The sequence below is a fragment of the Paramisgurnus dabryanus genome, chromosome 5 (genome assembly GCF_030506205.2).
Source record: "Paramisgurnus dabryanus chromosome 5, PD_genome_1.1, whole genome shotgun sequence".
NCBI lineage: Eukaryota > Metazoa > Chordata > Actinopteri > Cypriniformes > Cobitidae > Paramisgurnus > Paramisgurnus dabryanus.
This window is the reverse complement of record NC_133341.1, coordinates 35,513,659-35,539,140: the sequence shown is the minus strand read 5'-3', so window position 1 is coordinate 35,539,140 and position 25,482 is coordinate 35,513,659. Positions and strand designations below refer to the sequence as shown.

General features: G+C 36.8%; 1 protein-coding gene across 3 annotated transcripts in view; it reads left to right on the top strand.

The window, feature by feature from the left end:
* The window catches only part of gak (cyclin G associated kinase), a 40,787-nt gene that overhangs the window by 10,132 nt on the left and 5,173 nt on the right, over positions 1–25,482 (top strand). Inside the window, exons 8-25 of one of the 3 annotated variants that reach the window (XM_065250958.1) lie at positions 1,399–1,534; positions 1,640–1,752; positions 2,556–2,631; positions 5,468–5,588; positions 9,694–9,743; positions 9,837–9,985; positions 13,158–13,280; positions 13,414–13,547; positions 17,536–17,730; positions 17,852–17,969; positions 18,068–18,147; positions 18,242–18,435; positions 19,643–19,807; positions 21,229–21,666; positions 23,836–23,970; positions 24,575–24,715; positions 25,023–25,109; positions 25,219–25,479. In XM_065250958.1, the coding sequence (XP_065107030.1) occupies positions 1,399–1,534; positions 1,640–1,752; positions 2,556–2,631; positions 5,468–5,588; positions 9,694–9,743; positions 9,837–9,985; positions 13,158–13,280; positions 13,414–13,547; positions 17,536–17,730; positions 17,852–17,969; positions 18,068–18,147; positions 18,242–18,435; positions 19,643–19,807; positions 21,229–21,666; positions 23,836–23,970; positions 24,575–24,715; positions 25,023–25,109; positions 25,219–25,479 (2,716 nt within the window). Of the gene's footprint in view, positions 1–1,398; positions 1,535–1,639; positions 1,753–2,555; positions 2,632–5,467; positions 5,589–9,693; positions 9,744–9,836; positions 9,986–13,157; positions 13,281–13,413; positions 13,548–17,535; positions 17,731–17,851; positions 17,970–18,067; positions 18,148–18,241; positions 18,436–19,642; positions 19,808–21,228; positions 21,667–23,832; positions 23,971–24,574; positions 24,716–25,022; positions 25,110–25,218; positions 25,480–25,482 lie in introns of all 3 variants that reach the window. The other 2 variants (XM_065250957.1, XM_065250959.1) reach the window with 2 other exon arrangements.

The window sequence follows — 25,482 nt, the reverse complement described above, 5'->3', positions numbered from 1 at the left end:
TGACTTTCTTGCATTAGGTGCAACTTTTCCATTTGCAGTTTTACACATTTTCCGAATTGCCTGAGAAACCACCTCATTTGTGCGTAACGTTTTTTACGATATATGCAAAACACTAGCTGTTCCTATTTTCAATTCGCAATTTCAATTTGCGCAATTTTTAAATGGTAATGGAAACGCAGCTAGTGTGATCAGTATGATACAAGGGGTTTTAATTCACGATAAAAACCTGCTGCTTACACATTATCCTGCTTTTTACACAGCTATTTACCTTATAAGTAAGGTAAGGAACATTAAATATTGATTTTGAATTTTTTCTTAGCTAATTTTTAATGAATGCAGACCTTCAGCAAAGAAAAACTGTTTTCTTTCGGTATAAAGATAAGACAAGATATTCAAATGTCACAAATCATTAATCATTTGTAAATATAATGTTGTATATGTTATTAAAGGGATAGTTCGGCCAAAAATGATTTACTCACCCCCAAGCTGTCCGAGTTGCATATGTCCATCGTTTTTCAGACAAACACATTTTCGGATATTTTAGAAAATGTTTTAGGTCTTTCAGTTGATTAAATGTAATGTTACAGGGTCCACCCATAGACCACGACCTTCAAGTCCAAAAACAGTGCGTCCATCCTTCACAAATTAAATCCAAACGGCTCCAGGATGATAAACAAAGGACTTCTGAGGGTAATCCGCGCGGTGTTGTTGTAGAAATATCCATATTTAAAACTTTATTAACGAAAATAAATACCTTCCGGTAGCGCCGCCATTTTAGTCGCGTCCGCATTCAGGATGAGAGCTTTTGCAGCCTACGGAGGCTACTCTGCTGCTGCTCTGTGCCCCCGCCCTCCGAATTTGTCATGCGTCACTAAGAAAAGTGCGTACACTACGCTAATACTCTCTCCTGAATACAGAGGAGTCTAATTCACGTGTTCTGAATGAAAATGTGTTGTGGAAACGCGTTTGTAGGTTTCTAGTGCTTTTTGTCCTTCTCTGCTATTATAGTTTATCAGTATAGTGGAACGTCATGGAAGCCTCCTTGGACTTACCTGTTCAATGTAAGATAAGAGAACAAATTCTAAGCTTACAAAGAAAAATCTGATCATCGGCAGAGGTCGTTTGACACCACCAAGGACATATTTATGAATAAAGACATTGATTTTGATTAATAAAACACTTAAAATCCTACTTGCTGTCCCTTTAAAAGACATGTTTTTATTTAATTTTGTGTAATATTAAACTGTACCTGTCAAAATGATTTGCAGCATCCAGCTTTCAGGTGGTTGTTATCTCGGAATAACGTACCTTGATATGTCACGCCTGGCCAATCAAAATTAAGCATTTTAGAGCACCGAGTAATAAACAGCACTAACTGATCTTCTGTTTGTTTCTCAGGCTTTGGGTTGTATCCTCTATCTGCTCTGCTTTAAACAACATCCGTTCGAGGAAGGAGCCAAGCTCCAGATTGTCAACGGCAAATACACCATTCCTCAAAACGATACCAAGTACACAGTCTTTCACCAGCTCATCCGTAAGCATCCTACAAAACATTATCCCCAGGTGTCCTTCTGTTTTGCACAGGTCTTATGTTTTTCCGTGAAAGCTTGTGCCAGATGCCGTCTGCATTTTGTTTCAGGATCGATGTTGAAAATCAACCCGGACGAGCGGCTGTCGATCAGTGAGCTTGTCAACCAACTGCAGGAGATTGCCGCAGCCAGGAACGTCAATCCCAAATCACCCATTACTGAGGTACAGCCTGTCTAAAAGCAGATACGATGCTTTCTCTTATAGTCGATGTGCAGATACATTTTATGCGGTTTTGATGTCCAGTCGCGCAAAATATTTATATCGGTCAATTGTTATTATCGATATGTATAGAACTTGACTAGTTTTGGTTGTATGAGTCTTTATCTGTGCTTTATTTGAAACAAACCTTTCATTCTTCAACGCTCACACACAAAAACACACACACACTTCCACAAAGACAAGCAAAGTCTCACATACTGATCGTGACTCTCTGAAGGGCCATTTAGAGACACGACGCACTCTTCCTTCACGATCTTTCCTTCATGTTCCTCCTCCCTCCCATCATGACCTCCCACAGACAAAGCAGCGTCTCATCGTTCTCTCTCTTTTGCTCTTTCTGACCTAATGGCCACTGATCTCACTACATGAAGGCAGAGATTGAGAGAAAGCTGCTAAACAAGCAAGACTAGATCTGAGGAGACTTTTCCTGAAATTTGAATTGGCCCCATGGATGTGTTTTTGTTGTTGTTGTTGTTATGCGGCACACATGCTGGAGAGGATAACCAAAGCCTGATCTGATCTGGGTTAAGACCGGGTTTCCCTCTGGATTAGAGCAGCAGATTTGACGGTCCTCTATTATTGACTGCGGTGTTATGATTGGATGCGCTTAAATCTATGTGTAGATCGAAATCCTGTGTTTTTGTCTTGCTTTTAATGTTATTTTGTAAAGGGCTGTTATCCTCATGAGTCTGTTTAGTCCATACTACTGTCTAAGGTCTGTGCATGATGGCTATGAATCCTTACAGCTCCTGGAACAGAATGGAGGGTTCGGGAACAACGGCTCGCAGCTTCCCTCGCAGATCAACAACATACACAATGCTGGTGAGTACAGTACCCCATCAACTAGCATTTTACTGAGTTCTCTGGCATTGTGTGTCTCTGTAAACTTAAGAAGCACCCTTTTGCTTATGGCACACATTAGTTGTAGCATTGTTTCAACAACCTTATGCAATGTCACAACATTCACTCCCATGCAATGTTGCGTAGATTTTTAATTTTTTTTGGTTAAGATCTTGAATTGATGACTGGAGAGTAGAGTTTTTTCTACATGATTATTTATGAAATCAAAAGCTACACAAAGTTACGGTTGCCAGTTAAAATATAAATCACTGTAATAACTAACTAATTGTTTACTCTTAAATATTTGCTTGTTTAAAGGGGACATTTCACAAGGTTTTTTTAAGATGTCAAAAAAACCTTTGGTGTCCCCAGAGTACATATTTGAAGTTTTTGCTCAAAACATCATATAGATAAATTATTCTAGCATGTTAAAATTGCCATTTTGTAGGTGTGAGCAAAAATGTGCCGTTTTTGGGTGTGTCCTTTAAATGCAAATGAGCTGATCTCTGCACTAAATGGCAGTGCAGTGGTTGTATAGTGCAGATTAATGGGCGTTTTTATCCCCTTCTGACATCACAGGGGGAGCCAAATTTCAATTACCTGCTTTTTCACATGCTTGCAGAGAATGGTTTACCAAAACTAAGTTACTGGGTTGTTATTTTTCACATTTTCTAGGTTGATAGAAGCAGTAAGGACCCAATTATAACACTTAAACATGGAAAAAAGTCAGATTTTCATGATATGTCCCCTTTAAATGCAATTGGCAAATTTTTACCGGCAGGGTTCCCATAGGTTCTTTAATTGAAAGTTTGTAAATCTGGGGGGGGAATTCAAGGTCCTGGGAAGTTTTTGAAAATATACATACATAGATACATGTCATTGAAAGTGCTTGAATCTATTTTATGCAAGAAGTTTCTTTGGAAAAAAATCCATATTATTCCCTGTGTAGTGTAGGATAATATCATAAAATTTCTAGACTTTTTAAGCACACGTGCTAAATGTTTGGTTTAAATGCTTATATCTTCTGTATGCGAATGTTGATTTATACCAAAATGCTTTTTTTGCATAGTTGTGTTTGATACATGAAAATTTCTCGGGTTACGTATGTAACTGTTGTTCCCTGAGAAGGGAACGAGATGCTGCGTCTCCCTTGCCATACTTCCAGCGTCCATCTTTGGCAATATTTCAGATAGCGATATACCTCCTGGCTCTCGTGTCACCCTGTCTTTGTCTTTAAGCTACATTATTGGTTGAATTTGATATACACATTCAGACGCACTTACCCCTGGAGGCGTCCCCAAAGTGTCACTGCAGTGACGCAGTGTGAGTTCCCTCGAAAGTGAACTGTAACAATGTATCTTAAAAGGTAACATGATGTAACCTTGCTCTCACTTGAAATGTGTCCCCACATTTACTCCTTGAATTTAGGGTCCTGGAAAGTCCTTGAAAGGCCCTTGAATTTGAAGTTAACTAAGGTGTGGGAACCCTGGGCAGCGTATGTGTCCTGTTATCAGCAAGCTCTTTTACATCTCTGTATATACCTATTGGTTTATTAATAAACCTTAAAGGTGTAGCGGAGGATTTTCTCGAATTTTAGAAAAGAACCGCCTTCTCCACTTTAAAAAAAATGCAATTGCCCAACACTCCTGATTGACAACTAGGAGGACCAATAGTCTTGATGATCCACCCAGAAAAAGAAAATCCTCCGCAATACCTTTAACTGGGTTGTTAGCCAACCATGAGTTGAAAAAACCCAAGCATTGGTTTGTGTTTAGTCTAATTTAAATGCTGGATCCTTTGAAGGACATGTCAATCAAAGACTAGATACTTCGAAGAAGAGGTCTCGTTCTTTGAAGGACGCAGTTTCCAAAATCCACAAAGAGAGCTAAATACACAGTCTAGCATACATAGTTGCATCACCTGTTGTTTCCTCCCACTGCCCCTGTTAGCAGGACACATCAGAGACGTTTCTGACTTATTCAAATAAAAATGGAAATAGAAAAAATGACACATTGATGTAGGTCTAACCAATCAACATCATATCAAATGAACCTACCTTAGAAATATACAAAAGTAAAATGCAACAAACACAGAAGTGCATAAATAATATTAACAAAACATCAATTATAGCACTAAAACCATGACAAGGACCGTTTTTCTGCAAAAACATACTTTTATTTAAAGTATTTTCAATATTTTACTATGTTCTTACCTCAACTTGGATGAATTAATGTGTTAGAATAGTGGGGGTGCTATTATGATAATGAAATTTGCATCATACGTTCTGTACGTAAACCCTCGCTTATGTGTAAAAACTGAAATATACTTCTAGCTTTACTAGCCTTCAGAGGTCGCAGCCTTCGAATTGGGACAGTTTTAGACACACATTTACACATTCTCACTCCACAAGGCTTCATTAGAGATCCGCTTTCTGTAAGCTGTTAATTTGACACACTCAACAAGTTACAGCCAAAGACAAGACCGGCAAATTATGAAACCATTTATGCATACAGCGAATGGCCAACATGAGTTTCAGGAATGTAACCCTTCAACCTGCTGTCATGATACGTTAACACCATACACAAACGACACACCCTACCCCATATTTACCCTCAGGGAATGAGTTTTTCCCTCTCTGTGTGTCATAAGAGGATTGTCTCACCGTTTTCACCATCTGCTGAGTTTACGCCCTGTTTGCTGAATGTTTGAGAGTCATTGACAGGTTTATAACAAAGTCACATGTCATTTTATGAATCGAATGTCTTGTGAAAGCACTTAAGATAAACATTAACCTGCAGTGGTTTGTGTTTGACTTTAGGTGTGTATGATGGAGATCAAGGAATGGGTGGAGGTTTTCTGGACATTTTGAAAGGAGGAACCGAAAGATTTCTCACTAACATCAAAGACACGTCCTCCAAAGTAATCCAGTCTGTGGCCAGGTGAGAGGAACGCAAAGGAAATGGGATCTTTTCGTCTTGTTTTGGTTTCATCACGTTTCACCGAGCCAATGACAGCAGTTTAAGGGGAGAGATTACAGGGGTGTAGTGATTACTGTTTATATACTGCTGGTTAAGCACATATCACTTAATCTAACTGACAAATCCCATCACCCACCAATGTTTGTGCACTGTTGCTTTCATGCCTTACAAAGCCGGGGATCTATTGTTAGTATAAACAGTTTGCATTTTCTAGACTTCATTTGACATGCAAATATATAAAATACTGCTTTGATGAATAGGTCCTCAGTTTAAAATGCAGTACACACACATAATATAAAGAATGCCGTCATATGCAACAAGTGAGTGATATAAAATATTGTTTAATTCTTATTAGAGATGCACCAATTGCAATTTTCTTGTCCGATGTACGGTTTGCCTGTAGGTGTGACCTGCCGATACCGATTTTTTTTTTGTGCAGATTTTTTTCCACTTTTATAAACATTGCACTTTCACCCACACTGCATTTAAATAACATAATTTTCTTTCATCGAACAGATCTCAAAATAAAGTGCTCTCAAACTCAGTTAGGCTTACTGACTTTATGTTAGATGTCCAAATATCAGTTGGACAGCTGTGGTTAAAAGCATTGTTCCTGGTTAGTATGACATGTAGATTTAGATTGATCATGCTTTTACACATAATAACCAAGCAACATGCAATGCATTCTGTATCAGTCATAAATCTAGTCCATTTCATGTCTTTAATTTTGTAAACAGTATTAAATCGTTGTTTTTTAAAAACAAGCTACAAGCTTTAAGACCCTGGGGAATCCCTGAAATGTGTGACATACATGGAAACGTGTGAATTAATAAAATATTTTGCAATTAAACAGAGAACTAAACACAACAACAAAAACAGTCTTTAGATGCAATGTACGTTATTTACAGTAATAATCTGACAATAAAGCTCCCATAACATAAGCTGTTTCAGCGTATTTGATGTTAATCTGGATTACCTATAGAGTAATATTACATCCTTTATATCTCTGAAGAGTCTTTCATTTTATCAGATTTATAAAAGACAGATCCGCTTTACCGATTCTTTCCGATAACGTACGAAAATATTCGGAAGTCATGCAACGAGTCATGCAACACTTTATACAATACTTTTTAACTTATGATTCACTACATGTTTCTGTCATTTATATAATATGCACTAACGCGCAATTTCCAACATAACACAGAAGTCTGTCTTACCGCATGCAACCCATGACCCGGTTGGGACTTTTCAATGAAATCCAGCGTTAAACAAACACATGCAAAACTTCGCTGCTAACCTGGAAAAACAAATGATATCTATTGTTTCCATAATGCTTTTTTTTCTCATTGCATCCAAAAAACACACTTCTTCTTTCATGCCATTAGCACTATTCGGACGGGATTAGTTTTCCAAACAACGTTTGAGTTTCAACGTGTCCCAAGGACGTCTGTGATTTTATGTACCGATTCGGACGGGATTAAAATGATGGAGGCTATTCCAGAGATGGGAGTGTCTGTTTCATGCATTTGGGCGTTGCAGAAGAGCACGTGCTCTGGATACGCGTGTTTGTAATGTTTAATATTTTGCTTAAAATGTAAAATTATGAAAGAACATGTAATTTATGAATTTAATTTTAACAAATCAAAATAAAATATACAAATCCTACTAAAGTAACGTTAGCCTACGTGTTTTATATAACTGTCTGCTTATAATAAACCCAAAGAAATGAAGAAATAATGATTAATTTCAATTTATTTTTATTAATTAACATTACCATTCCGGAGTTGAAGAACTTTGAACGGAGTTTCTTATAACGTTAATGATATTACATTGGCCAGTCTTAACAGTGTTATATATTCAGCTCGTCTTGATTTAATTATTTTATTTTGCCGAATGCGAAAAAACATCCATATCTGAATGAATGGGACTCAGGAAATACAATATACGCGCATTAGTAAGACCTTACGGCAGATCACGGTGGCCAAAACACGAAAGGAACCGCGTTTTCAAAAGATATTGCTGGCAAACACAGACATTTGCATCCGGACGGGATTAAATTTGTCAGAGGACCTCTGAGTTCGGCGAAAAACAGTAGGTAAATTGCTCTGTAATTCTTACGGAGGTCGTCAGAGAAAAACACAGACATGGCCGATTCGGACGGGATTAAAAACACAGAGGACCTCTGAGAAGCACGATTTTCTCAGAGGTCCCCCTGTAAAACTAATCCCGTCCGAATAGGGCTATTGTTGAGTTTTGAAAAAACAAAGCTGTCGCGTGAAGTGATGCCTGTGACTTAGCGTCCACGGTTCTCGCGCTCCGGCTGATTGACGTGAGGGCGTGGTTTTCCAGGGGAACTGCCCATAAAAATAAATTATATGTATGGCTTACCCTTGAAACGTCAGCTGGACCCGTAATCGGAAAAAAAATCCGAAACTTGTATGCAATTGTCGGTTACCGGTCTGGCCGATCATGCATAAAATCGGCCAATTACACTCTCTGGCCGAACGATCGGTGCATCTCTAATTATAATTTAGGTGTATCACCCTAATCGTCATAGTTGTCATATTAAAATCACATGACCAGTCTTACAATTTTTTTTTTAAATAGCTTGAATATAACTGTGCACCCTTTCCTTTATTAGTATACGTGGAACCATGAATATGCGAATTAGTTCATGCCTCTGCTCAATCGCACAAGCTCAGACCATAGATATATATGTACATAGATGCTACACTTTGCAGTTTGAGACACATATGCTGGGGACACACCTAACAAACATTCAGAATACACAGAGTGTTTCTTGCATAAATTATTTTTATCTGTGATTGTAAGCAAAGACTAAGCAGTAAGCACAACTGGAAAAGACTAGTCATGGTCAGTCGTTATGATCAAATTGCATTCATAATCTGTGCGAAAATCATTAGCTGTGTCTCCATTTTATGGCCTGTTTCACACAATGCATATGCACTATTTTTTCAACTCGTTCAACTGTGTCGATGTGATAGGCTGACATAGAAAACTGGGGCGATTTCAAAACGCAGTTTTCAGTCTTTGAAAAATATTCAGCAGTGATGAATTTGTACATGGTTTGTCTTATAGCATATTAAAAACACCACATAGACTAGGGATGCATAATGAGTAATCGCGATTAATCTATAGCAGAATAAAACGCGTTACTTTTTTGTGTAATTAATTAATCTTAATAAACGCGTTAAAGTCCCGGCCCTAATATTTTTATATTAAGTATTTATGTATATATATACTAGTCAACATTTCAAGTGGATCAAAAAAGTTTATCAAAGTTGTCCTAAAACAAGAATGGGTATTAGGGATTGGTTTTTTGTAAACTTTTATTAAAGGTTTTGATCCACTTCGAATGTTGACTAGTGTAATAAATTATACATAAATATACAAATGTATATACACATGTAAACTTTTTTTAAATATATACATGCATGTGTGTGCATTTATCTATACAAAGTTGTGATATGGTGTAAACAAAAACTTTTATTTTGCTATAGATTAATCGTGATTAATCGTTATGCATCCCTAAAATAGACATATAATTTTTATATATATATGATTTTCACCACAGGGGGACTTAAAAAATTGCCCTCAACATGCTCTGCCATTATCTGTTTGCATTTTATAATCATATTTATTCTCCTACATCTCCACGTATTAAGTTTGTTTCAGTTGGCCCACTCTTCATTTTTGTTCATTGTGTTATTTGTTCATTCTTTTTCCGAATAACGCCTTTTGGTCCCAAATCACCAACCCCCTCCAGCTCCAGGTAACTATAGGACAGAGCACACATTACACACATGAGTTTGTGTACGTGTGTGTGTGTTCATATAGGATGTTTGAGCTACACTCCAGCCTCATCGCTTTCATTTGCTGTCTGTCCATAACCACAACTCTACCCTGATCAAGACATGTATTAGATCTAGAAGTTAACAAGGAATAGCTTGCCTATTAATTCATGTGTGTGATTGCTGTGTGTTACTCTCAAATGACTTTAAAGAGTTTAATCACCCAATAATAATCCCTATTTGTTATTTTCTAGTTATGCTAAAGGAGATCTTGACCTGTCCTACATCACCTCCAGAGTAGCAGGTATGAGCTGTTAACACACATGTGGACTGTAGCTTTCAAAGAAATTCAGGATTTTGTAATATAAATGGTTTTTTTATGTGTGTTTGTTGGCAGTCATGTCTTTCCCAGCTGAAGGTGTAGAATCTGCTATCAAGAATAACATCGAAGACGTGCGTTTGTTCCTGGACTCCCGTCACGCGGGTCATTATGCTGTTTATAACCTCACCAAACGCTCCTACAGACCCGCCCGATTTCACAACAGGGTGAGAGCTGATTTTTTTACTTTCTCACATCCAGATAACGGAACGATTACAGCAGTCCTACGCACTTCCTTTTGACTTCATATGACTGGCGTCATTCATGTTTATCAGGACGGTCTGCATATTTAATTAGACAGAAATGCTTTGAGTAATAGTTGTACAATCTGTTCAGTGTTGCATAATAATAATGTTCTTATGTTCCGGTGGCTTAACTGATAGAGCATTGCATTAACACCGCACAAGGTCAGTGATTTCAGGGAACACGCAAAATAATAATACAATATGTGCCTTGTAATGCAATATGTCACTCTGAAATGCATTATCTTTTCATAAAGAATACTACTAAAGTATTCATGAAAATATTTTACTTTTCGTGGCATTAACTAACATTGTGGATTTCCTTAAAGGTGCATCGTGTAACTTTTAAAGACCTTACGAAATTAACTGAATTGTTTTTATTGGCTCTGAATGAGCTGTTTTATCTACATACACCGCAGGTCCCCTTACATGAAGTCGCCACCATTTTTCCACAGTAGTCCTTAACAGACAAGCTGCTTTATAGAGCGTATTTTTCACTATGTTGTCTCAGACGATGACATGTTTGTCCTGTGGTGGCTACAGTAGCTTTTCTATGCGTTTCGAACGGGAGGGGTGAGCTGCGGACTGAGCTGTTGTTTGCAATTCACAATCTCACCACTAGATGCCACAAAAAATTTAATTAATAAAATAAAAAAACTTATGTAATTGTTTCATTGAACAAGTAAATATGTTGTTACATTAACATGGTTATCTCTAAATAGTGAAAGATATTTTGCATATCTATAATTTTATCGGTGTGTAGTAGAATAAAAACATTACGGAGTCAATTTAACTGCAACTGCCACAGCACTTGATATCCAAATTAATTTAAGCAGTTTCATCAATTATCTTATCTTCATCAATTTTGTTCATCAGTTGGGAAAAACAATCACTCCGAAAGTGATCCCAACGATATGATATCTTTATTGATTTAGTTGTGGTTTGAATTCTGCTTAGAAATATTTTTTTGTACTTTATTTTTGTAATTCTCATTATCTTCAATAGTGTGAACTCAGCGGTGAAAGGTCATTCACTTAACGATAATGTTAACTATAACCATATTAGCATCCCCCCCACCGCTGAACGATAACTTGGTTAATTTGCATGCGTGCTGCAGTACTCGTGTAAATTATTTGTGTGTTTAATAATTATGTAAATACACATAGATGCAAGTACATATTTAAGAAATATTTACATGCAAATACAAATTTTTATATTTATATATAATTATAAATACTATATATATAAAATAGTTTTTTTTATTATACATGCATGTTTGTGTATTTATATATACATAACTATTATACACAGTACACACTTATTATGTAAACAAAAGCTTTTATTCTGCAAACGATTATTTGCGATTACTCGCTTTACACCCCCAGTTTAAATATGCTGTTCTTGTTGTTCTTTACAGCGGCTATAGACGGTTTCAGCGGTAAAAACATAAACAAGCCGCTTTCGAGAAAAAAGTAGCTTCCGGTAAACTGCGCTAAGAGTAAATAACAACAAAGTCCTTTTAATGCAAAAATAAACAACACAACCAAAACATTTGTTATTTTCAATTAGGTATTTCTTCACTGTAAAACCAAACAGTAGAACTAACTTATAATAGAAAGTACCTGGTACTCAAAATGTGCCAAAAAGTTTAGCTAACTATTATTTTTGAGTTCATTCAACATCAATCATAGATTTAAGTTAACAGTAAATATTTTTTTGAGTTTTTACAACTACACCAAAGGTAAAGAGTTTAGGGAACTTGAAAAGTAGATTCAACCATAATTAAATATTTTAAGTCAAACGCCCTCTAGTGGTGGTTTTTACCAAAAAGTGACATCATCATTGAAAGGGCACTCAGACGTGTTTTAAACGGATGAATTTGCTCTTGGATGCAAATAATTACAAACTTTTGGTGGTTGCGATGAGTTCAATTTGCCAGGTAAGCTAAGAAAGAGTCTGTCACTGCAAATTTACTTCATTTTAAAGTTAAATCAACACCATTGGTTGAGGAGGTTCAGTTCCCAGCATGCTTTGCATGAGCCGGCAAAAAGAGAGCATTTTTTGAAATTAAGTGATATTTTATGTGTTTTTTAGTAAACAAAAAGACTCAGTAGTGTTAAACATTTATGTATGTTAGAGATTTAGAAAAGTTTGCTATTTTTTTAGTTTTGTGCTTACCATTGTTCAGAAGTGTAGTGCCTGTGCTTAGGCTTTAGGTCAATATTGTGTTGCTTTATCATATAAATAATACCTATGTGAAATTCAGCACTGAGCTCAGTCTCAACACACTTTCACTGGTATCAAATTTTCATGAGTCACATGATATGTTTCTGTGATTTGTGAACAAAATTAAATGGTAGTTAGTTTACTTGAATATTTTGAGTACTCTGAACTTGTCGGGTTTTACAGTGTTCTGTTGCCACAAAATATTTAAGTTAAACTACTACTACAATTTAAGTTACGTTAATTATATAATTTAATTTATATAAGACTTATCTAAGTTTAGATAAATAAAATTTTTTGATTTGAATTGAAGTTGTCAGTACTCAACACTTTTAAGTTGGCAAACTTAGAAAAATAGTGGCAATCAGTTGCCTAAATTTTTTTGAGTTAGTAGAACTTATCCGGGTTTACAGTGTTTAAAAGTTCAGTTTAGCTACTGGTCAGACCATTAAACAAACAGATACCGGAAGGTGTTATGGACCTCAGCAAAGAGCTTCTCTACAGTGTGGTCTGTCATTTCAAATACGCAAGCAATTAAAATTTTAATAGATTTGATTGGCTTAGAAAAAATCATTCCGAAGTGATCGTTCCATGTATCCTTATCGCTATAGTTGTGGTGTGAAATCCATTATTCTCTTTAATATTTTTTTTTTATATAGTTATCGTCGATAGTGTGAACGGCCCTTAAGATCTGTTATCATGACATGTTCACTGAAGTCTTTCATTCATGAAAAACCAGCCCGAATATCAGTGTCAAATTTTAAACACATTCTTGCATAAATCGTGATTTTAAATTGAAAGCATTAATGTTTTTTATAGAAATTGGTTCGGTTTAGTTCTAGTCATGTGATGTTTGTGATTTTGTGTGTTGTAGGTATCTGAGTGTGGTTGGCAGCCGAGGCGAGCTCCTACTTTAAAGAACTTATACAGTATATGTAAGAACATGCATCAGTGGCTCAAGCAGGACCAGAGGAACATTTGTATCGTGCACTGTTTGGTGAGTACATACATACACGGATACGGTTGTTGGATTTTTTATGAAAATAAACCACATTCCTTTGGTTGAAAGACACAAAATAGCTAATAATATTGTACAATCATCTTCATAATTTTGTGTGTTTTTTATGTAGGATGGGCGGGCCGCCTCAGCTGTCGTGGTTTGTTCGTTCCTCTGCTTCTGCCGCTTGTTCTCCACGGCCGAGGCTGCCGTTTACATGTTCAGCATGAAGCGATGCCCACCGGGTATCTCGCCTTCACACAAACGGTAACAAGTTCCTCATTCACTTTCTAGGTAAACCAAAAAAAACCCCTCATCACCTTTAAATGAACGCGCTCTTGAATGTATGTGGCAGAAATAGACTAAATAAAAAAGCAAGACATCTGCGTGAGCACGAGCGCAGGTGCTTTTGAGAAAGCTTTGAAGGTGCTGCTAATGTCACTTCCTGCCGCAGCTGTAACCTCACCGGTCGTTCGGCTCACCAGGAGTTTCTGGCGAACTCTGCAGGCTCCTGTGAATCTTTTGATTCTAACCAAGTGTGAAAGCGAGCGGTTTCTGGAGCCGATAACGTGACTCTGTCAGCAAACCTGGAAGGAAGTGACCCGACTCAGAAAGAACATTCAGTTCTCTTGTTCAGCACATATGAAGATCAGTAGATTGCTAGCAGGGTTAGGTTGAAGTTGCACATGCAAGAAGTGCAAAGCCAATACATTTTTACATTTGGAGAAGAAAATATGTTCTGGATGCTTTCCAGGACATTGCTAAAGCCTTTAGGTTGCTTGGTTGTTGCAGATATGTAGGGCTTTACTTTATCTTCTCTCTTATAAGTCTTTACTTGTTAGCAGATTTTCTCAGGGACAGGATTTTGTTAAAAACCTTGTGTTATATAAACATCAGTGAAAGTGATGATTCGTTTATAAGTCAATAATAATGACGTTTTGCATGTGAAGAAGTTATCACACCTTTGTTATCTCTAGATGCGTGATGAGGATGTGGGGTTAGGGCAAGAGATACAGAATAGATCTTAATGACCGTATTTAGTCTTCAATGTTCATGAGAATGAGATCAAACATTGCTTCCCAGACAAAAAAGCATGATACTGATTAGGCAGTAACTGGTTATTAGTTAGTAGTTTATTAAGGTATTCACCCAAAAATAAAATAATTACACCATGATTTACTCACTCTCAAGTTACCCTCGATGTATACGTTTGAGTGCGTTTTCAGCACATGTTGTGGGACGGTGTGTATAAAATGTAGTGACGAACGCGGAACGAATCACGGATAGACGCAAGAGCGAACCATTTTAAGTACGCTACGTCCTACAGCATGCGCTGGAAATGCACTCTCACGTTTTTATGGACTTTAAAGGCGGAGTGCATAATGTTTGAAAGCCAATGTTGCTATTTGAAATCCCCTTAACATACACGCCCCTACCCCAATAGAATCTGGACCTTCTTTTGATAGACCTCCCATACATTCGCAACCCAGGCAAGGATGTCGGTTAGTAGACACGCCCCTTACTGCTGATTGGCTACAAGTGTGTTTTGGTACTCGGCCCGACTCCCTTTTCCAAAGCGTTTTTTAAACATTGTGCACTCCGCCTTTAAATCATAAACACCATTTACTACCATTATTATAAACATTCAGGACATTTTCTAATATAACTCTTATATGATTGTGTCTGTCTGAAAAAAGATAATCATATAAATTGAGGATGAATTGTGGGTGAGTAAATTATGTGGTAATTTTCATTTTTGGCTGAACTATCATTTAAGGTGTTGTGTATTCTCATAATGGTATCTCTTTGGAATTAAAGGTTGGTTGAAACTAGGGATACTAAACAATTAATCGCGATTAATTGTTAGCAGAATAAAAGTTTTTGTTTACATCATATGTGTGTGTGAACTGTGTATAATAAATTTGTATAAATAAATGTACACACATGCATGTATATGTTTTAGAAATGTTTACATGTGTATATACATTTGTATATTTATGTATAATTTATATTATCTATAAATATAAATACTTAATATATAAAAAAAAAAATTCTTAAAATTATTCATGAATGTGTTCATATATATATATATATATATATATATATATATATACATACATACATACATACATACATACATACATACATACATACATACATACATACATATATATATATATATATATATATATATATATATATATATATATATATATATATATATATATATATATATATATATATATATATATATATATATATATATACATATTTATTATACACAGTTTACACACATATGTGATGTAAACAAAAACTTTTATTCTGCTAACGATTAATCGCGATTAATTGTTTAGCACCCCTAGTTAAAACTCAGCTTTAAAACTTGTAATTCATGTCACATTGTTTCTGCTTCAGAAGAAAGATGCATCTCAGTGCTGATGCTTTTCCAAGCAGTTGAATTTGTGTCATATCGATGTTTTAAAGGAAAGTGGCAAACCTGCTCAGGTCAATGAGTCAGAATAATGGTAAAAATAATCATGCAACGTAAAAATTTAATCGGTTTTCGTTAGGGGTGGGTATTGGCAAGGGCCATACCTAGTTTTGACAAACATGCCTTACTAAAAATATTACTGGCGTGCATTTTGAGGCAAAACAAAGGGCACTGATGTATTTTAAGATATGTCAGTGCAAGTTGTTTTTCCGTTTGGACAGCTCTTATTTTTATTTTAGTCTAGGACTAGTCTAATCCCTGTCCGGGAAACCGCCCAACATGTTTCAGAAGGCATGCACTTGTGACATTAAGTAAATTAATATTGAAACGTTTATATACAGCGGCATGTCAATAACTTTTATAGTGACAAATCTTTTGTCATGCAAGAACAAATGATATCTTAAAAGGATAGTTCACCCAAAAATGAAAATAATGTCATTAACGACTCACCATCATGTCGTTACGAACTCGTAAGACCTGCGTTAATCTTCGGAACACAGTTTAAGATGTTTTATATTTAGTCCGAGAGCTTGTTGACCCTTTAACTGAAAATCTTTGTACGGTATACTGTCCATGTCCAGAAAGATGATAAAACATCATCAAAGTAGTCCAAGTGACATCAGTGGGTCAGTAAGAATGTGTTGAAGCATCGAAAATACATTTTGGTCCAAAAAAATAACAAAAATTACGACTTCATTCATATTAGCATTGTCTTTTCTTCTGTACGACACGGATGGCGTGTGTTATCTGGTGCGCCCCAGCTGTTTTTTTTTTGGTGGTTGTTTTTTGTAAGCCCGGCCTTCGTTTACAGTCTGAGGGAGACACACATTGTAAGTTTGAAAAAAAACTTGGCAAACATGTCTGAGGATAACACTTCAGTCGCGTCACTGCAGTCATGTGACTTTAGTCTCGCGCATGCGCTTCACAACAGACGCGGAAGAGACGACAATGCTGAATAAAGTCGTAATTTTTGTTATTTTTGGACCAAAATGTTCCGATTAGATTTTCAATGAAGGGTCAACAAGCTCTCTGACTAAATCTAAAACATCTTAAACTGTGTTCTGAAGATGAACGGAGGTCTTACGAGTTTGGAACGACATGATGGTGAGTCGTTAATGACATTATTTTCATTTTTGGGTGAACTATCCTTTTAAGATCTCATTGGTTCTTGCATGACAAAAGATTTGTTATCTAAAAACCAGTCACCATAAGTTATTGACATGCCGCTGTATTTTACTGCTAATATATGTTTTGGTGTTGATTCTTTCCCCCTGTAGTGGATAATTTTATCACTTAAAACTCATCTTTGAGCATCATAATAGCATATGAAACGTATTCACGCTTTAAAACAGTTTAAATGTAATTCTACACCCTCGCCTCATTTAGTATACGCAGATCTATGCAAATTAGTCCCCACCTTTACTAAATCGCACAGCTTGGAACAAAGATATTAATGCCAGTTAGTCCCCACCTCCTTTTTTGCACCACCTCCGACCATAGATATATATGTACATAGATGCTGCATTCGGCAGTTTCAGACACATGACTGGAAAGTCTGGTTTCACACAATGCATACGTGAGCTATGCATTTGCAGCACTTATTTTTTATTGCTGATGTGAACAGGTTAATATGAGAAGTTATTAACCCACTCAGTTTTTGGGTGGATTATTCCTTTATATGTTGCTTTGTTCAGAATATGTGTGTGTCAAGACTCAATGTAATTTATTGGTTTTTAATCAATGATTGTTTGTCTTGGGATCTAGGTATATTGAATACATGTGTGATATGATGGCAGAAGAGCCCATAATCCCCCACAGCAAGCCAATCACCATCCGTTCCGTCGCCATGACGCCCGTACCACTCTTTAATAAGCAGCGTAATGGCTGCCGGCCATTTTGTGAGGTCTATGTTGGCGATGAACGCGTCGCCACCACCTCGCTGGAATATGACCGGATGAGGTAAGTCCTTTAACTTATGGAGGTTTTGTTATGCTAGATATCAGGGTATCAGTGAGCCTGCCTGCTACCTGTGTCTAATGTCTTATTTTGTCATTTTTGCCGCTTTATTTTGTTTTTGCAGTGATTTTAGGATGGAGGACGCTCGAGCTGAGATTCCTCTGAACATCACCGTGCAGGGAGATGTACTAATAGTGATCTATCACGCTCGTGCCACGCTAGGTGGACGTCTGCAGGCCAAAGTAAGATCAGGCTGTAGATCAGCAAAAAGATCATTTTAAACCCCGATTGTAAGGCCTGTGTTGATACAAAATGTTAACATGTATTGTGGTTTTTGCAGATGGCCTCCATGAAAATGTTTCAAATTCAGTTCCATACGGGGTTCGTGCCCAGAAATGCCTCCACTGTCAAATTTGCAAAGTGAGACTCAGGATTATAAATATATTTCTCTTATATGTAATAACCTTCATGCAGAGCATTTCCATTAAAATTGTGTTTGCATGCGTGTTTGCAGGTATGATCTTGATGCGTGTGACATCCAGGAGAAATATCCCGATCTCTTCCAAGTGCATGTAAATGTGGAGGTGGAGCCTCAGGATCGCCCTAGCAACAAGAGCCCGCCCTGGGAAAGCTTTTCCACCAAAGGACTCAATCCCAAGATCCTTTTCTCTAGCCGAGATGAACAGCAGGAGATCCTCACAAAGTTTGGTGAGTTTACAATTTACATTTTTTGTGTTATTTATTATAATTTCTCGATTGCATTGATGTTACGATCTCAAGTCCCTTTACGGTTACTGTAGCTCAGTTGTGTCGTAAGTCACATGCGTATATTTGTAGCAAAAGAAAACAATACAATTAGGGGTATCGATTTTTCTTTTATACCAAAAATCATTAGGATATTAAGTAAAGATCATGTTTAATAAAGATATTTTGTAAATTTATAAATATGGGTCAATGACGTGACGTTAATTTTTTTGTCTGTATGATTCAATTAAATGTGAAAGGGTTAAAATTTCAAAATAAATTTGCAGATTACTTGCATACATTCTCTTTTTTTTTGCGGACCAAGTCTAAAATTTCTGGTTTTAAATATTTGGGGGGATAATTGCAAAATTAAAAAAAAAAAATTAGAAATAACTAATAAAATGATATTTTAAAAAAAATGTATGATTACGCTTACATGCCATCAAGGTGGATAAAAAATGTATATTTTTCTTTCTTTGGTGCAATTGGCGGTTACACCATTTGACATTTTCAGGTCCATTCAGTCATACCTTTCATAAAAATAGTGCAAATGTAAAAAATTGTATTGCATAAAATCAACATAAATACACTATGTGCATTAAAATAAACCTGATGCATGCTTTTAAAACAAGTTTTTTAGAAAGATTTCTCATCATGCCACACCGTTTTTGTCACTGACCCATATATCAAAACTTTACTTTTGTAAGACTTTGCTAAGGACTTTATTTAGACAACATTAAAGGTGATTTTCTCAATATTTAGATTTTTTTTGCCTCCTCAGATTCCAGATTTTCAAATAGTTGTATGTTGGCCAAATGTTGTCCTATCCTTTGATCCATAGATCAAAAGCTTATTTGTTCAGCTTTCAGATGACGTATAAATCTCAATTACCCTTATGACTGGTTTTCTGGTACAGTGTTACAATTGGTTAAGCAAGGTGCTCACAACCAAATGTCAGGGGTTTAATAGCCAGGAAACTCATATACTGATAATAAAAAATGTATACTGTAGCTTGAATGCACTGCAAGTCAATTTGGATAAAAGCATCCACCAAATGCGCAAATTTAAAATGTTAATGTAAAAAAAAATCGATAGTGTCTTTATTTTATTCTGTGATTTTTATTTTACCTTTGGCACGCTCAAATTTTCAATTGTCAATTACATTTCTCAGGTAAACCAGAGCTTCCACGACAGCCCGGTTCTACCGCCTGTTATGCCTCTGAACCCTCAATGCCCGAATCCTTACCTGAGGATCCACACACAGAATCGGACTCACCGTCCCCTCAAAGCACCGACTCCAACGCCAACAACTTCTTCCAAACGCTGGACTGGGAAGGTAAACAAAACGGCCGAAGCCGTTGTTTTATTATACACAATTTACAAGTGTTTGGACATAAATGGGTGATTCTCACAAAATCCAGATTTAGAAGGTGTCCAGGATCAGAATTTTTAAAAAGTTCTTGAAGCCAATTTTTTATGCACATATAAGATTAAGGTCTGAACTTATTATAACCATTATTTTTGAGGATTTAAAACATATTTTCTATAAATTCTATTTATTTATTTAATTTTTTTAGATTATCATTATCAAAAATGATCATTACCGCAACATGATATTACATTAAATATATGCATTTACAAACTCATGTTTCGGTAATGAGAACTAAAAAGTTGTGTAGGTACTATGACAAACAAAATTTCAACTTTTATCTGGAGAGAAAAAATAAGAACTGCTTACCTGGTAGCCATCTTGTGTGTCACAATCAATTATGTCCCTTACAATAATTGTTAGTTCCTTGAGGGCTTAAAAAATGATTGAAAATTGTTGCGGATGATGAGAAAATTGGTCTTGGACACATTTATATTCCTTATTATTGTCTCTACATTTACCAATGATCATCAAATACCACATGTTTCTTTACTGTAAATGTTTATAGTATAACATGCACTGAAGCTTTTTATTATTTTATTTTTTTTATTATAAATATTTCCATGTCAAAGAACCCAAATCCAGTCATGGACACATTTCGGTAATGAAAATGTTCCCCTTAAATGTGCAAAAACAACACAGTTAGTATGTATGATGTCATTTGAAATCATGTGCAAAATAGTACACAAAGAGATGTTTGTATATGCTTCTTATTTTGATAGCATTTACTTTTTTATCAAAGTGTTTCATGACACCTCATAAGTCTTATTTCGCGAGAATCACCCAAATGTGTGTTGGCAGTGTGTGAACACAACAACCATACAATGAAAAAATCCAACCTCTTCTTTTTTAATCCCTGTTAAACCAAAGCAGTCCTACTGGTCATGCTGTTTTGATTCTCCTGTTAATGTGATGTCACACTGATAAAGCACCTCCCACGGCCACTGACTTACTGGTTAATCTTACTCAAAACTTTTCTAAATTTTATTTTTTTACCACACTGCAGCGCTAATGTGCCTAAATATAATATTGACTCAAGACTGTATTCACAGGAATCACATCTATTTTTACCCAAAAAACGCTCACTGTCTGTTGGTAAGCGAGTGAGAAGCAGTAGCTCATTTGCATTTAAAGGTACACAGATGAAAGCGGGACTTTTTTGCTCCCTTCCAAGTAGGGGCATTTTGGACATGCTATAATAAATGATCTGTGAGGTTTTTTGAGCTGAAACTTCACATACACATTCAAGACTTATATTACATCTTGTTAAAATGTGCATAATATGTTCTCTTGTACTCAGTTCTGGTTTTGTTCTGTATTTTGTTTAGATGGCGGTAGGCAATACGATCACCCTGACAGCCAGTTAGATGAGCAGGATGATTTGAGCGCTGGTGGGTCAGAGGAGGAGTCGGTGTCTTACTCCGCCCCTGCTGATATGACTCTATCACGAGACACCAGCGAACCTCTATTTGACGCAGATTTTACAACCACACCACCCGATCCCCAGCCTGACACAGAGGATCTGCTCGGCCTGAATTCTGACCTTTGCCCTCCGGCGATGACCCCTCAACCAGGCATCGCTGCTGAGCCGGGCCTGAAGAGTTCTGCCAGTAACAGCGATCTTCTGAACGACCTCTTTGCTCCACCACCCAACACTATGCCTGCAGTAAGCACAGAAGATCTGATAGGTGAAGGTACTGGAGAAGATTTCTTCTTCACCAGCACACAGTCAACACAGAGTCAAGCAGCACCGACGGCCACTAAAGGTAAGAACGAGTGTTTGTGTTGACAAAATGTGTTTTAACTCACACATAATGTAAAAAGGATGCAGGTTCGAACCCCAGGTCTCCATTGTTGATCACTTTGGAATAAAGCATCTGTTAAACATTTTATAGGTGCATTGTGTAACTTTTAGGAGGATCTCTTGACAGAAATGCTATATAATATACATTTATACATAAAGACCTTAATGTTTTTTTTTTACTTAAAATAAGAGGTTTTTATCTACATACACAGCGTGTCCCCCTACATGGAAGTCTGCATTTCGCACCACCATGTTTCTACGCAGTCTACTCTTTAGTCACTACATTGTCTCAGACGATGACGTGTTTGTCCTGTGGTGGCTACCGTAGCTTCTCTGTGCGTTTCGTAAGGGAGGGGTGAGCTGTGGACTGAGCCGTTGGTTGCAATTCACAGTCTCACCTCTAGATGCCTCTACAAATATACACATTGGACCTTTAAATGTAAATCAGGAAAGATAAGGGCAATTATTATTATTTATTATTATATTAAAGTTGATGACATATTGAAAGTTACATAATAGGGGAGAGCAGGGCACAACCTAACGCTTTTTGGTTTTGCTCAATCATTAAATAAATATTTGAGTTTGATACATTATATTTTTACACAAGCAACACACACATCTCTGCTACAAATGAACATTTGAAGTTTTTTTCTAGTACTTATCATTCTTGGACAATTACACCAAACGTGACAGAAGTGCAAACTTTACCCCATAGGTGGGGTTCATTGTAACAGGCAGGGGGTTAGTTGTAACACTTGCTAAAAATTAAGTTTGCAGGCAAATATTTCAATACTATTTTGTCTATAAATTTGAATTGGTTATTGTTTATATATCTGTCTATAATAGACAGGTATCTACACTATTCATCCCTCATTTAACCATAGTTCAATTATAAATGTATACAAATGTCAAATTATGACAAAATAAAAACATTTTATATGTGACTCAGTCTGTAATAATCATACTACAGTTTCAAAATCAAATTCTTTAGCCATTCATTTCATTATGAATTCAATCTTTGACGTGACCTTAACTCTTTCACCGCCAGCATTTTTAAAAAAAAGTTGCCAGCCAGCGCCAGCGTTTTTCATGATTTTCACCAAAGTTTAATGCCTTCCAGAAAATGTTCTTCTTTAAATATATAAACATACAATATACCAAATGAAAGAACAGACCCTCTGCTTTCAAACAAAAAAAACCGTTTCATCCTACCTTTAGTGGTTCTTTTGCAATCAGCTTTTGAATATGGGTAGGTTTTTGCAAAAACACCATATTTTGAGCAAAAAGTAGAGATAATTCAATTTTTATGACGGACTTTTCATAGAGATCCCATTCAGAGCGATCTTTAAAACAGACACGGACATGCAGCAGCTTGCCATAGGGCAATACTTCCGGTTTTAAAAAGTTGCGGAAGGGCGCCACCTGGTGGATAATAGTATTGCGGAAAGACGGAAAATCTCGTCATTGGCGGGGAAGCGTTTTCTCTTAATTGACGAGATATCTCGTCAATGGCGGGGAAAGAGTTAATCAATCAATATTAAAGATATGAACAAAAATAAATTTTGACACAATTTTTGATAAGACAGGCACAGTTTTGTGAGCCAGCAATCATTCGTGTGTAGCCTATTTAAAACAACGACAAGAGTTACGCTAACGTTAGCATAACACAACGTTACAATATTTTCAAGCCCACCAAAAAAGTTGCTGAAATATTTTAAAATGATGCTATTTTAGTCAACAAGACTCTGAATAATATGACATAACATTGGTTTTGGTATTTTACAAAACCAACTCAGAAACCAAAAAAAAAAAACATGATGAAAAAATTTACTTACATGCCACCAAAACACTTGCAATCAATAACTCTATGGAAAAACATTGTACCTTTCCAAAAAAAATTGCGGGTAACCGTCTTTTGGCAGTGTGAAAAAATACCGGAAAAACAAATTGCTCAACCCTGTGCAACAATGTAAACAGTCTGTGTTACAACTAACCCCGAGTTTGTTTGTGTGCCCCGCACTCCCTTATACTTAGAAGTGAATGAATGGAATTTCAGATTTTTATTTTATGAAGTTTTTGTGTCCGCTCTAAAGGATTGTTTTCTTGTATTACAATCACTTTATCACAGCAGACTTCTTCGACCCTTTTGGTGTAGCATCAGGATCTTCAGAATCAGATCTGTTTGGTGATCTCCTGGGTTCAGACGGTGGCAGCAGTGGATTCAAAGCTCCACCTCCTGGATCCAACTCCAGCCTCTTCAACCTCAGTGAGTTTTTATTACAGATCAGGACAAGTAGGGCTGTTAAATATAATCATAGTTACGATGCATCATGATTTTAATATGAACGATTACTGCATTGATTCATAATATATTGAAACAAATAATCAATCATTTAAAAATGCAGTGGGCTCTCTCTCTCTCTCCCCCCCTCTCTCTCTCTCTCTCGTGCTGCGAACACACCAAACAAGAAGCCTTGCGTTCTTCGCTCTTGATTACTTGCAGGATTTAAATTCGTGTCATGCTAATTTTTTGCTTGAGTTGAATATTTTCAACTTGCGCAAAGACACATTTGAGGCGAATAGCACACGCTTTCACGGCAAAAGTGCTGCCCAAATTGCGTCATTCGCATAGCCCTGCACGAAATCAAGTCTATTCGCATCTTTGCATTGACTTTGAATGAGACAGTAATATAAAAAAATTTAATGCTGTTAAATAAAAAATTGAGGATGCAATGCAACGAGATGTCGGAGTGAATCAAATCGTTGACATTCTACTGAATCGTGAGACCAATGATGATTCACAAATCAAAGTTTCATTGTTGATTGAGTTGCTGACCATTTAAAAATATTGATTGATTAAACTTTAATAGATAAGTTAGCTGGAGAGACCCCTAAGATGACATCATCGGCAAGTCAGCCTGATCTGTTGGGTGGATGGGATAACTGGAGCACAGGAGGAACCAGCACATCCACTAACATGACCAATACTGCCAGCAAACCTGCCATGAGTGGTAATCAATCACAGATCTTCAATCGATCTGAAATCAAATCAATCAATCAATCAAGTCTTTCTTACTGAATCTTGTGTACAGTGTAAATTTATCTCTGCCATTACTGTCATCCATCAAGTGAATCACTAACAAATCACCTTTTTAAAGTTTCCGATCTAATCATATTTTTTATCAAAAAGCGACTAACAGTGCATCTTAGTTTGTTTGTGCTTTCCCTGGGATTAAACCCATAACCGTTTTTAAGTGTCAATACCGTGTTGAGCATCCTGTCATGTATGTGTCTAACTCATATTGTTTGTTTGTTTAGCCTCAGGAGTCTCTACGTTCTCCAAGGCCAAATCTCAAAGCTTCGACCCGTTCGCAGACCTTGCCAACCTGAGTTCAACACTGCCTGGTGAGAAGTTTAACAGTGTACATTTGTGTGGACACCTTACACAGATTTCACTCATTTAAATCGGGTTAACTCATCTTCACTGTCAACTAACAAGCTGGTTTCTGTTTAGGCTCATCCAGTGCTGGATTCGCTGGCTCGGGTTTTAAAACGGCGCCCTCTGCTGATGTCCCAAAGAACGGAAATCAGCAGTGGCAGCAGACCTCTCGGCCTTCCTCCGGTCCGGCTAAACCATGGATGCCTCTGAACTCGGCTCACAAACCTAAAACCCAACCCTCCAAACCTGCCGGCCAACCGGCTAAACCCAACTACAACCCCACTTTCAGTGTGATTGGTGGACGAGAGGAAAGGGGAATCAGGGGGCTGGGCTATGGTA